Source organism: Grus americana, chromosome 2, assembly GCF_028858705.1.
Source record: "Grus americana isolate bGruAme1 chromosome 2, bGruAme1.mat, whole genome shotgun sequence".
Classification (NCBI taxonomy): Eukaryota; Metazoa; Chordata; class Aves; order Gruiformes; family Gruidae; genus Grus; species Grus americana.
The window spans coordinates 5,009,216-5,022,704 of NC_072853.1; the positions used below are offsets into that span (position 1 = coordinate 5,009,216).

General features: G+C 39.8%; 1 protein-coding gene across 4 annotated transcripts in view; it reads left to right on the top strand.

The window, feature by feature from the left end:
* Positions 1-13,489, top strand: part of TRAPPC9 (trafficking protein particle complex subunit 9) — a 528,370-nt gene that overhangs the window by 57,571 nt on the left and 457,310 nt on the right. For all 4 annotated transcript variants that reach the window (XM_054814465.1, XM_054814467.1, XM_054814464.1 and 1 more), the window contains 2 exons: positions 3,324-3,469; positions 11,369-11,454. In XM_054814465.1, coding sequence (XP_054670440.1) covers positions 3,324-3,469; positions 11,369-11,454 — 232 coding nt within the window. The remainder of the gene's footprint in view (positions 1-3,323; positions 3,470-11,368; positions 11,455-13,489) is intronic.

A 13,489-nucleotide genomic window follows, 5' to 3' on the forward strand; every position in this document is an offset into this window, starting at 1 on the left:
TCAGGAGCGATGCATCCCCACCAAGAGGAAGTCAGGCAAAAACACCAGGAGGCCTGCATGGATGAACAAGGAGCTCCTGCACAAACTCAAAGACAAAAAGGAAGCCTACAGAGGGTGGGCGCAAGGGCAGGTAGCCTGGGAGGAATACAGAGAAATTGTCCAAGCAGCCAGGGATCAGGTTAGGAAAGCAAAAGCCCTGACAGAATTAAATGTGGCCAGGGACATGAAGGGCAACAAGAAAAGCTTCTATAGGTATGTCAGTGATGAAAGGAGGGCCTCTTCTGGAATGAAATGGGAGACCTGGTTACCTGGGATATGGAGAAGGCTGAGCTACTCAATGACTTTTTTGCCTCAGTCTTCACCGGTAAGGGCTCTAGCCACACCGCCCAAGCCTCAGAAGGCAAAGGCAGGGACTGGGAGAAAGAGGAACTACCCACTGTAGGAGAAGATCAGGTTTGTAGACTGTCTAAGGCACCTGAAGGTGCACAAGTCCATGGGACCTGATGAAATGCATTTGCAGGTCCTGAGGGAACAGGATGTAGCGACAGGACAAGGGTTAATGGTTTTAAACTAAAAGAGAGTAGATTTAGATTAGATAAAAGGAAGAAAATCTTTACTATGAGGGTGGTGAGGCACTGGAACAGGTTGCCCAGAGAGGTTGTGGATGCCCCATCCCTGGAAGGGTTCAAGGCCAGGCTGGATGGGGCTTTGGGCAACCTGGTCTAGAGGAGGGTGTCCCTGCCCATGGCAGGGGGGTTGGAACTAGATGATCTTTGAGGTCCCTTCCAATGCAAACTGTTCTGTGATTCTATGAATTTTCTTCCTTTTCACCACTGATGTCTTTTATTTGTCCTTATATACTCTTCTCACTACTTTAAATTTACGTGGTGCTATGTTTTCCTTCCCTCTGTTTACTTAGTGGAGTGAGTTTTTAATTTTTTTTTTTCTTTTTCATTTCTCCTCTAAGCAAGGTTGTCTTTAATTAACACAACTTTTTCCAAATACAAGATTTTGAACTTCTGGGTAGCTAGTGAAATTATTTTGTAATTCCTAATTGTCACTCATTTGAATTCATTTGGACTGGGTCAGGGGCTAGAAAATGTACGTTACTGAAACTTTTCACGTTCAGGAATTAAAATATTTGCCATGTTCAGTTCTATGACCTGTGAAGGGTATAAGCTGTGGTTGAGGAACATTCCTTCCACCGTCATCCGTTAAGATAAGAACAGTTATCCACCAGTATTTATATAATAATGATGAATGAGCCAAAGCACTTCCTTCTATATATAAAATAAAATTATTTTTAATTAGCACTTTATCAAATTTAATGTTTGTTTCCTCAAATAAGTACCATTCACGTATTTTGCTTTAAGTTGCATTCTAATTTGTAACAAAATTCTATCAGAAGTGGTTTCAAAATATGAAATATTCGTGAATCTGTCATAGTTTCTCTATATTCCTCAGGCTCACTGTCTGTTATTTTACATTTGATCGTGATGCTGACACTAAGTATCACCAACAGACAATACATGGATGTGATTTATTTTTTGTTCCAAAATATTTTTAGTGTTATCTAGTAACTTCTTATCAGGTGTTTTATATCAGATAAACATGTCTGTGTAGTGTTACTCTTACAGGTTCATTATTTTTCAGCAGTAGCATGTTATCTTGAATGATTGAGGTAATTTTTAAAACAAATTGTTTTCTTGTATGTATGTACTTTATTAGTGGGATATTGATATAACTTCTTTAATGTGCTGAGGACTTGCATTATTGTCACGTTCTCAGTAATAGTTTATTGTTTTGAAATGAAGTATAATTCTATAACTTTGGCAAGTGAATTAATTCAGTTATATCTCGTAAATGATGCAAAACTCTTTTAACATGTAAAAGATTACTTACCTGCTTTTCAAAGTGAAGACACTTGATTTTAAGTTGTTTCTATGACCTTTCCAGCTGAGAAAGGCAGGTTTGTTTCTTAGTGCTCCAGTGCTCTTGTCATAGTATTTTAGAACTTCATAAAACATGACAACTTAATCATGTAGTGTAACATTTATAACCTCTTTGGTTTATTATGGAATTATCAAAGAATTCCAGTGAGATAAGTTTTGCTGTGGGAGGTGGATGGGGGGAAGAAGGGAGTTAATCTTTGAACAGGTTGGGGTTTTCTAGCATTCTTGCACTTGGCCTCTTAATTGGTTTTAGAAGTCTCCTAGGGTTTTCGCTAGACTCTGTTGTTTATGTCTTCGTACATGCCTACTATATCTTTAAGCATCTTGTAAAAATTTACTGCTGGAGAGTTTTGTGAGCATTTTATGTCATTCTTTCTTGTCTACATCAGTGTGGTGGGATGCCTCTAGCAATTAGCAAAAATTGTAGTTTTATTCGATAGGATTTTTTTTAACATGAAAACTGAATTTTTAAAAAGTCAGAGATTTAATCCATGAGTGATTGTAAGGGGGAGCGTCTTGTCTCTTCATGATGTTCTTAATTAAAAGCACAAATACTTCAAGCTTAATAGACTGTAGCAAAATAGCTATGATACTGAATGGTGCCTTTATTCACCTTTTGTTTTTCCTTTCCTCACTCCTTCCTGACCCTAAGTAACTAGGAGTCTTACAGACTTTTATGATGCTGCTTCTTTTACTGACTATCCACTAATTTGTTGCTTATTCTTATGCTCAATATTTAGTCTTTAATTTCCCATCAGGATTGGAAGGCCAGTGATTTCCCTGCATGATATTGTTGGGATTTGTGTCTAACAGGGATATAGTCTAATAAATAATTCATTTTCTTCTAATTGTTTTCTGGTCATTCAGCAAACACACTGAAATATCTGGGACACTTCCTTCCTTCCTTCCTTCCAGAAGCAACTCTGTGCATTTTAACTGTTTTAAAATCTGTTTTATTCACGTTGGAGAAGTTCTTTATTTGTAATACATAGCCCAATGAATTTTTGTCTGGTTTCTAGTTTGGGTTTAGGTTAAATATTTGGTTGCTTTCTGCAGTGGACTTGTGGTGTATTTGTTGTTCAGTCTGCACTTGACTTGGAAATTAATAGCTGGATTTCAAATCACTGATCTGGCTAGTTTTGGTTTTGTTGTTTTCTACAGAAGATGTTTTTCCTTTGGTATTTGTTTTCTGAGAGCTTTCTGAAACTACCTTTAGTTTCCTTGGGTTGATATTACTGTCGTTTGTACTGTAGGTGTTTACTTTGCATTTTCCATTTCAGGTGTTTTAAATAGTACCTACTCAGAGAGTCATTTAGTACTTACCAGTTCATTTTTAACACAAACATCTATAAAAGTATTTTTATTCAACAGATCTGTGAAGCTCTTGAACCTCCCGACCAGTCTCCGACCTCACAAAATGAAAAGTCTACTTGGTCAGAATGTGTCAACCAAAAGCCCCTTCATATATTCTCCAATTATTGCGCACAGTCGTGGGGAAGAAAGAAATAAGAAAATAGGTAAGAATATTTTGCAGTATTTTTATGTTGTTTTGTTAAATTAGAAAATCTTTCTTGGTCAAGGAAAGGAAACTTGAACATTACTTCCTTGTATTTGAAATAATCAGCTTTTTAGCCTGAATTTCTGACAAAGCAAAGCTTTGTTCTCCATGGGACAGTTTCAAATTTCAGAGGAATGAAGTCTCATAGATGATAAAATTGATTTTCAGAGGAAATAAACTAGTTTTATCTCCTTCTCCAACAAAAGAGAAATCAGAGAAGACTTAGTTCTGACACATTCTGTTCGGCAGCAGCCAGCTTAGCCAGTTATCACGTGTGGTGCCCTGAGCTAGATGCACTGTTGGGGTTTCCCCTTTTCTAAGAAGGGTAGCATCACGAAAATGAAAAAAATCAGATGAATGAGCTGTAGTTTCTTGGCCAAAAGTCGCAAATCCATAGGAAACTGGACTGTGGTAGTTCATCACCCCTGGAAATTTTTTTAAATTTATTTTTGATTAATGATGTTAGGCTATTAGAATTTTAAAATTGGTTTTCAGTTTATCTCTTTCAGGAGAAAAAAAATGCATCTAGTTGATATCATATTATGATTTAACTTAAACTCAGAATAATTAACTGTCTGCTTAGTCTTAAAGACAGTTCAGCAAAAATCAGAAAAGCAAAAATCAGAAAACAGTGTTTAGAATACTACAGTCATTTTCTGCTAGAGGATTATTTCATTTATTATAAAGCTCTTCAGTGTAGTAATTGTGCCATTGGAAACATTACATGGCTTGTTTCAAATCCTGGATTAAGTTACAAATATTAGTAGTCCTTTTTGTTGCTTTTGTGCATATCACATGCATGATAATTGTTAACATAAGCATTAGTGTCAGCACAAAAAGGACTTGTGTGACTATGGAATAGAACTGATTGTAAAAATTTGAATACAGAAATTTGCAGAATGGTGTTTATCTTAATTTTGCGCCTTCTGTTACTGTTTTTAGTAAAAAATCACCAAAAAAAAAGAAAAAGTAGAAAAGCAGTACTTTGAAATGTCATCAAGGTTTGATAGATTTTCTGTATCATGCTTTGCATTGTAAAATACTAAACATTTAGCAAGTAGCTACAACTAATTCTTCAAATAACGAAGGAACGAGTTAGGGCAGAAACTTTTGAGTAGCATATGCGCTCCTCCTGAACTTCATTTTCTGTTCCCTGCTCTCCACCTCTTTCAAGTATGAAGGCATGTGAGAGAGATTGTGTCCGTTTCTGGGTTCCCCAGTTCAAGAGAGACAGGGAACTACTGGAGAGAGTCCAGCGGAGGACTGTGAAGATGACTAGGGGACTGGAGCATCTCTCGTATGGGGAAGGCTGAGAGAGCTGGGTCTGTTTAGCCTGGAGAAGAGAAGACTGAGAGGGGATCTCATCAATGGTTATAAGTGTCTAAAGGGTGGGTGTCAAGAGGATGGAGCCAGACTCTTTTCAGTGGTGCCCAGTGACAGGACAAGGGGCAACAGGCACAAACTGGAACACAGGAAGTTCCATCTGAACATGAGGGAAAACTTCTTTACTGTGAAGGTGACCGAGCACTGGAACAGGCTGCCCAGAGAGGTTGTGGAGTCTCCTTCTCTGGAGAGATTCAAAACCCACCTGGATGCGATCCTGTGCAACCTGCTCTAGGGGATCCTGCTTTAGCAGGGGGGGGTTGGACTAGATGGTCTCCAGAGGTCCCTTCCAACCCCTACCAATCTGTGCATCTGTGGGAATGTTTTCTGATTCCTGTAATTTCTGATTCTCTGGTTAGTGGTAGTGTGTTTGTATTTAACAGGTTGCCCAGAGAGGTTGTGGCAGCCCTGTCCTTGGAAGTGTTCAAGACCAGGCTGGATGGGGCTTTGGGCAACCTGGTCTAGTGGAGGGTGTCTCTGCTTGTGGCAGGGGGTTGGAACTAGACGATCTTTGAGGCTCCTTCCAACCCAAACTGTTCTGTGATTCTGTTGTAGTGTATTGCATTGCTTTCTGGGACTCTCCTTTCTTGTCCCTCTCCTCTTTTCTGACAGTCCTCTTTCATCTACTTTTAAAATTAACTTTCTCCACCAGTGTGGAAACCACTTGGCTTGTTCATCTGGATTGTGCCTGGCCTGCAGAGCCAGTACTCGGAGAATCTCTCTGTAACATTTCTTCATTCTAACATGTGGGGCTGTAGGCTTTTTCCACGCAATCTTCTAGGTTAGATGTTGGGCTTAACCCGCCTGTGCTGTGGACCCCTGATTAAGATGATATCCCTCACCTTGAGAAGAACACGCACATTTTCTAGTTTGTTTTATGATGATATGTGTCAATGATTTATTGAAAATACAGGAGGAATTAGGAAATACGCAGAGGTACGGATTATTATCTGGCAATTTGGATGGACATGGTTTAGTGCTACTTTGCTGCAGCACTACTTTGATTTCAAAACACAAAGGATAAGAAATTAAAAAAAGGGTAAGAAATACGAATTAAGTAAAAGATAAGAAATTTAAAAAATGTAGATTTGTGGGAACATCTATAAGTGCTTTCTCATTAAAGAAATATTTCTTTGGAAAATGGCTTATTTCTCTTAATTTGCTTAAAAATTGATTCACAATTAAATTTGCAACATTTAATCTCTTAGGACTACCTTGTCATGTTTTTTTCATTTAAATAAAACCCTGTTGGTAATCTTGTCAAACAGTTGTATTATGCAGTATTCATGTTCCTTGATGGATACAGAAGAAACCGGCATTTTTTCAAACAGTTCAAGTTAGGATTTGTTTATATGCCATGTGTACCATAGGAGTTTTAAATTATACAGGGCAGTTTTTCCTTTTAGGTTTTTATTTAGCCTAAGGAGATGTCTGAACTGCTTGTGATCTTGTAAAGCATTTGTTTTTTGAAGTATATACACAGTGCATTCACTTTTAAAAGCCTTTAATGTTTCATTCAAAGTTTCACAGACAAAAGAAGGTACAAACCAAAACCAGATAATTCCTTTGCAAGAAGCTGAGAAACTTAAGAAACTTTGAAATTAATGAGAATATTTTAATGACATGTATTTAATTAAAAACAAGGACAAGAACAAGTGAACTCTGTTTTTCTTACACAGAAATATGTAAGCCATATTTTGGTTAAATTATTGTTACAGCAAAGGAAATCAAACACTACCGACAAACCAAAGGCAAACAAAACCCTTTAGAAAGTCTTGAGGAAATGTTTTCAGCTTTCAGCTTGATAAGATTTTCTGATTGGAAACAATAAATGGGATAATTATATTCTGGTTAAATGGCTTTAATAGCATGCTAGTCATAAGTATGCTACTGATTTTTGACATAAAGTGGTGGGGTTTTTTGTTTTGAAGTGCTAATAGTCTAAAGCAGCAAGAATGGTTCCATTAGTAAATCTGGCAACTAATGCCATATTTATATTAGATGATATAAATATAACTCTTTACCTAGGACTACATAACCTGATTTTACCTTTCCTGTCAAAAGCTTTTCCTCCGAGGAAGCAATTCTGTAGTATTGCCCTGGTGCCTTTTACACAGGGTAGCTAGATCTTCTGGAATGCAAACCAGAGGCAGTTGGTGAGATCTCCAGAAGTGGTTGTATTGGTGGTGGTAGGGACTAGTCATGTTTTTCTGAGGGAATGAGAAGATGATATACATATATATATACATACACATAGAAATATATATACATATATATATATATTCCCCCCTCCCTTCCTCCCTCTCTGCAAATAAATCATAGAATCATAGAACGGCCCAGGTTGGAGGGACCTTGAAAGATCATTTGGTCCAACCTTTCATGGGGAAGAGAGCCTAGATAAGATCATTGAGCACCCTGTCCAGTTGCATCTTGAAAAGCTCCAATGATGCGGACTCCACCATGTCCTTGGGGAGGTTGTTCTAGTGAATAATTGTTCTCACTGTAAGAAATTTCTTTCTTATATTGTGATGAAACTTCTCCTGGTGCAACTTGTACCTAATTGCCCCATGCCTTCTCCAGATGGCTCCTTGTGAAGAGAGAGCCTCCGTCCTCTTTGTAGCTGCCCTTTAAGGACTGGAATACTGTGATAAGATCTCCCCTGAGCCTTCTTTTCTCCCTGGAGAAGAGACCTAACTGCTTTAGCCTTTCCTCATGACGCAGCTTCTCCAGCCCCTTGATCATCTTCATGGTATTCTTCTGGATCCTCTCCAGTCTGTCCACGTCTTTCTTGAATTGTGGGGACCAGAACTGGACACAGTACTGCAGGTGTGGCCTGACAAGGGCTGAGTAGAATCGGATGATCACATCTCTGTCTCTGCCAGCAATGCCCCTGCGGATGCAGCCCAGGATCCAATTTGCCTTTGTTTCTGCAGCAGCGCACTGCAGACTCCTGTTCAGCTTGTTGTCCACCAGGACCCCCAGGTCCCTTCCAGCAAAGTTGCTCCCCAGCCATACAGAGATCCTGGCCTGTACTGGGCTCTTTGGTTGTGTCATCCCAGGCACAACATGTTGCACTTGTCACAACTTTGGAGACTACCTGCCCCAAGTTCGTTAGTTTAAGCACAATTCACTAAGCCAATCTGTTAGCCAATCTGTCCCTTCTCCATAGGCGGATCCTATACCTCCCCAATAGGCTGTATTCATGAATGCCATCCCATGATCATATCAACCGAAGCCCTAGTGACACCACCAGGTTGTGATCTGCATGATGCATCTTCTGCCTGCACCCTTTGACTGGCAAGACAAAGAAGATCACTTGGGCACCTGTACCCTTGTTCCCCCAGGACTCTGAAGTCCTGCTTGATCTTGCCCAGGTTTTGCTTTCCTGTGTCATTGCTGCCCACATGGAGAAGAAGTAGGCAACAGCAGTCTGTGCTTTTAACTAGTTATGGCAGTCATCTCTCTGACATCCCAGATCTTGGCTGCTGGCAAGCAGCAAACCTCCCTTGACTGTATACCAGGTGGGCAGATAGGTGCCTCGGTGCCTCTCAACAGTCACACATTACTAGCACTTGCTGCGCCCTTTTGCAGCTTTTAGTCTGTGCTGCTGGTGTGGCTTCTCCCTGTGAATTTTGCTCATGGGTTTTGTCAGCTGCCAAGGTTGCCTATCTGTTGCTAGTTGGTACCTAAAAGGAAGGGGACTGCAGTGATATCCTGTTCCTGTGGGTCACCAGAAGCCATGGTGCTTCCTGCTCCAAGGTGCTGTCAGTTCCCTGTTGAAGCTCTTTGTTCAGCAGTCCTTGGAGGTCAGTGCCACAGGGCCCTAGTACTACTTCTTGCTAAGTCTTGTTCACCCTCCCTAAGACAGCATAGCTGTCTAACTTCCTCCTGCAGCTCCTCCACCCCCTGCCTGAGTGACCCCACCAGAGCACACCTTGCACAGGTGGAGCTTCCACCCCCCTCCACCCAGGACGCAGGGGTGCAGTCTTTGCAGCCCTCTCTCTGCCTGTCCAGCAGCTGCTCTGACAGCAAGCTCTGGGTGGCTGCCTCCACTCAGCCCAGCCTGCCTGGCAGGGTAGCCGATTCCTGTCCGCTGCAGAGCCACAGCCCTCGCCTGGTCTCTACCACCACGCTCCTGCCAACCTCGCAGCACTGCCTAATCAGCCCTTCTAATCCCCTGGAGACCTCAAGGTGCTGGGTAGGCTTGCACAGCACCAGCTAGCTGGGGTGACCGTGGGGGCAGCAGCCTAAGCCTGCGAGGAAGCAGAAGCAGCAGCAGCCCTTCCTGGGCTGGTCCCGCTCCCTCAGGCGCCGCTGCCTGTTCGCGGCGCTCCCGGGGGCTGCCGCTCCCCGAGGGCCGGTACGTGCGGCTGCCCGCGCTTCGGGCCGCCCGCGGGGACAGCCGCTCTTTCCCGCCTCTCTCCTCTGGTGGGACCTGCCGTCCTGCGGGCCGGTCCCTCTCCACACACAGCCCAAGGGGGCGGTGGGCCCAGAAACCCCCTCAGACACCCGGCGGGGACCTCGCAAGCCTCACAGTGATCTCAGCACCCGGGTGCTGCCGCCTGTGCTGCCGCCGTCGGCTTCCCGCGGCTACAGCACTACTGTAAGGAGGCAGTTCAGGGAGTGTTCCACCCTGAGGGAAGGGATCAAATCTGTAAAAATGTACCGGCGTAGGCTTTTTTTTTTTTTAAGATTAAAGCATCAGATAAACTAATAGTTTCCCTTTGTTTAGAGATACTTAGATTAAGTCAAGAGTTTCCAACATGTTTTTCTGGTACGTTGACTTTTTAAGAATCACTTTATGTGGTTGCACTGAAAGCATTTTCAGAAAAGGCATTCCAATTTTGCGGTAGTTCTTATAACGTGGAAATTAATTTAGAAGGACTGAAATGCCTGCTTTTGGCTACTACAAGTGCTCTGTAGAATGCCTCTTCAGAGGAGTAACATTCTTTTGGGGACTGCAGAATGCATAAGACATTGTGGACCCTAATAAGCAATTAAATAAAAAGAAATTTACAGAACATCTCGTACAATTGTGCTTTTGAATGTTTTGTTTTAATCAACAGTTTTACTTTTCAGGTTTCATAGTAATATAACCTGTTCATATCTCTGAATGTATGTTTTTAATTTCCACTAGCATTAATTGCAGTTAAACATTTGCATCAAGTACATCTCCCTTGAGCTCTTTAATATTGCTTGCAAAATGTAATCAGATAGTAAATGATTGTGAATGTACAATTAGAGTACTGGTGTTTTCAACTGTAAATTACAGTCTCAATATTCCTGGGTTTTTTTTTACCATAGACTTTCTAATATCCTACTAAAAAAGTGTTAGTAACGTATGTTAAAATTGAGTAAACTTGTAAAAGTTAATCCATGTATGTTATAGATTAGCTTATAGTAATTTATTTAATAAATAGAGTTAAACCACCTTTTGTTTATTTGGACTGCAGATCCTCAGCTTGTATGGAGAATCTTGTCACATTCAGTTTTAAGTCTGGACAGGATCTTGTGGGCTGAAAAGATTATGAAGTGCTGATGTAAAATATTCTTTCTGCATTGAACAGTTCCTCAGAACTTGTGTCTCTGCTGCTGACCTCACTTCCATAAACAACTCTCCTCCTTAAATTGAAAAAAAACCCAAACCCAAACAAAATTTTAAAGTTGGCAGGGTGAAGTTTAAAGTTGAACCTCTGTCATTTAGAGAGATATATAAACTGAAAGTACATCTTATTCCTGACCTAGTTTTGTTCATTGTCTTTCCTAAGTGTTTCCACAAGTTACTAAATAATTTGCATTATTGCTTAAGTCTCCATTTTTGTGAACCTCCGAAAAATCAGTACCTGTAGATCCTAGTGTCATCTTCCCCTCTCACAGCGTCTCCCAAACTACTTACTGTTTCCCAAAGAAAATTAGTGGGAGGAAACTAAGGTGGTATCTTGCTGGTGAGCTGTTGTTTCCTTCTCAAAAGAATGATCTTGTATTTATTCTGTATCATCAGCTGTGTCTATACAAAGATTTGTTTCCATTATTTTTAATTGCCTTCTTCCTGTTGTGTTCATTCCTTATCTGATTGCTTTTTATCTGAGTTTTAATTATCCAAGGCTATGTGTACTCTGTACCTAACTCCAAGTATGTAAACCTTTAAGTGTTTAACAACGAGGATGTGTTTAAGTATTGTTTTGAATTGATGCCTGAGTTAATTTTGCCAATGTAATGTCAGCACACTGCATTTTTTTGGAGCGCTATTACTGTATTAATGAATGTTTCCAGTCCTTTAACCCATCGCTTTGCCTGGGATTTACAGCTTGTGTCCCACATGTGCTTGAATAGGCCTTGGACTGTGAAGATTATACTGAGATGTTAATTTAGAAAATAAAGATAATATAGCAGTCTGACAGCTCAGCTGATGCTACTTTTTTATAACACTATGATTAAGTAATTCTTGCATTAATTCTATGATCATTTCATGTAGATTTCCAGTGGGTCCAGGGAGATGTATGTGAAGTTCAGCTGATGGTGTACAACCCTATGCCTTTTGAACTCCGAGTAGAAAACATGGTATGTATCTTCCTACATCTCCCCTTTTTATTATTTTTTCTGAAAAACTTCTCAGTTGAACTTTCAGATATGGTTTTCTATAAATCAAATAGTTAAAAAAATAATTTAAGCCAATATAACCTCAGTTTAACAGTGCAATACTGTGAATTTTCTCATATGTGTTGGTAATGAGGTACTGAAATGAAAATCTCTGCCATTCAGAGTGTTTAAATGCTTTACTGTTACTGACCCATAAATCAACTCTGTACCTTTCTGCATTGACTAGAACTCATGCTACATAATTTACGTATACTGGTTTTCAAGTAATAATTATATCCGGAAACCTAATAATTAGTGTATACTTACTACTGTAATTTAAAAATCTGCATTCATCCTAGCTTTTCAAATTCCCATTTTGACCACATTTTTAAAAATCTGAGGAATTGAAATAGTTCTGAGAAGCTTTGGTTTTTAATAGAAGCTTCAGGTCATGGATCTGCTGTTCCCAAGGATATATGTTATTGGAAAGCACTGTAAGCTAAGATGAGAGAGAAAAAAGGGCTAAAATACCAGAGAAGCATGGAAGGTTAGAAAGCTCAAGCCCAAACTGTCTACTACTTCAGTCGACTCTATGATGTTAATTTTGTGGACTGCTTGCAGTGTATCCTGAAACAAAGTAAATTGGGGTTTTTTTCCCTCTTTATGCCAACTAACAGTTTGAATTTTTTTTTTTAAATTATTATCCTTTTAAAGGTTAAAAGTCCTCTAGCTACCAAACCAACTTAATCTCCACTCAGTCCTAATCCAGAGTTGTCCTTTATGTTAAATATTTTTACCTTTAATATTGCTTTAATAACTAAATCCCATCTCTTAGAGCCCATTATTCTGTTAGGCTAAGTGAATCAGCGTATATTTATTTACTCAGAATTTTTGTCTGTTTTTTATTGATAGGTCTACTGCAGTGGCTAGTCAAACAATTTGACCTAAATTACTTAAAATATACTACATATAATAAAGTGTTTTTCCACAGGAAACGAGCATGCCCAAAGATTGTGCTTATAGCATAATAAAATTCATTCTTGGAAGCTAGCGCACTGGTTTCATCAGCGGCATTTTATCTAACCCTCACAGAAGTATTCCAGATTATTAGGAATGAATAGAAAAAGTAATTGTAAAGCTGCATGTGAGAAAGGACTCTCTATAGGAATTTACTTAAGAACATTTTGATTTATAGTCTATTTTGCATTGTGTAAGTAATGATGTAATTATATATTTAAAAAACTGGGTTTAGATAATTTCTTAATGAGGAAATTTCTTATGAGTGCTTACATACACTTAAGAACTCAGAATACAGTTATTTGCATAGATGTGCACTCCATCCGTTCCCTGAGCAAATTAATTGTAGCAGCATGAATACTTCTTTTTACTCTTAGAGTGATAAAGTTCCATCTTTGATTTGATACTGAATTTCAGTTTCATTGGTAAGCATAAGAGGAAGCAGGCATGCAAACTAGATACAAATAATTGAAGTGATTAATGTAATTCTTTAGTCAGTGCTCCATAGAGTGCTTTGAGAAATTCTGCTGTGCGCTAATGTCATCACATTGGTAAAAATTAGTTGATTTTGCTTGATTTGTGTGTGGTATCAAGAATGTAGCCAACAGGTTGGGGAGAGTAATTATTCCCTTCAATTTGGCATTTGAGAGACAATGCCTTTAGAACCAAGGCCAGTTTGGAGCTCCCCATACAATAGAAATAGTGTCATACTGGTATCAGTCCAGCAGTATTTCTGAGATGATTGGCAGGCTGGAGCGTATGACAGATGAGGACGGGTTCAAAGAGCTGCATCTGTTCAGTTTGTAAAAGAGAAGAATACAGGGGTAATTCCTATTGCTTTCCTCGATCCCAAAATGGGAAGGTGCAGAGAAAACGGAGCCAGACTCTTCCAAGAGGTGCCCAACGTAAGGGTGAGAGTCAGTTGCAGCAATGGAAAACTTTGCTAATAAAAAATTCCCTTTTTCCAATTGTGAGGACGATCACATGCCGGAACAGGTTT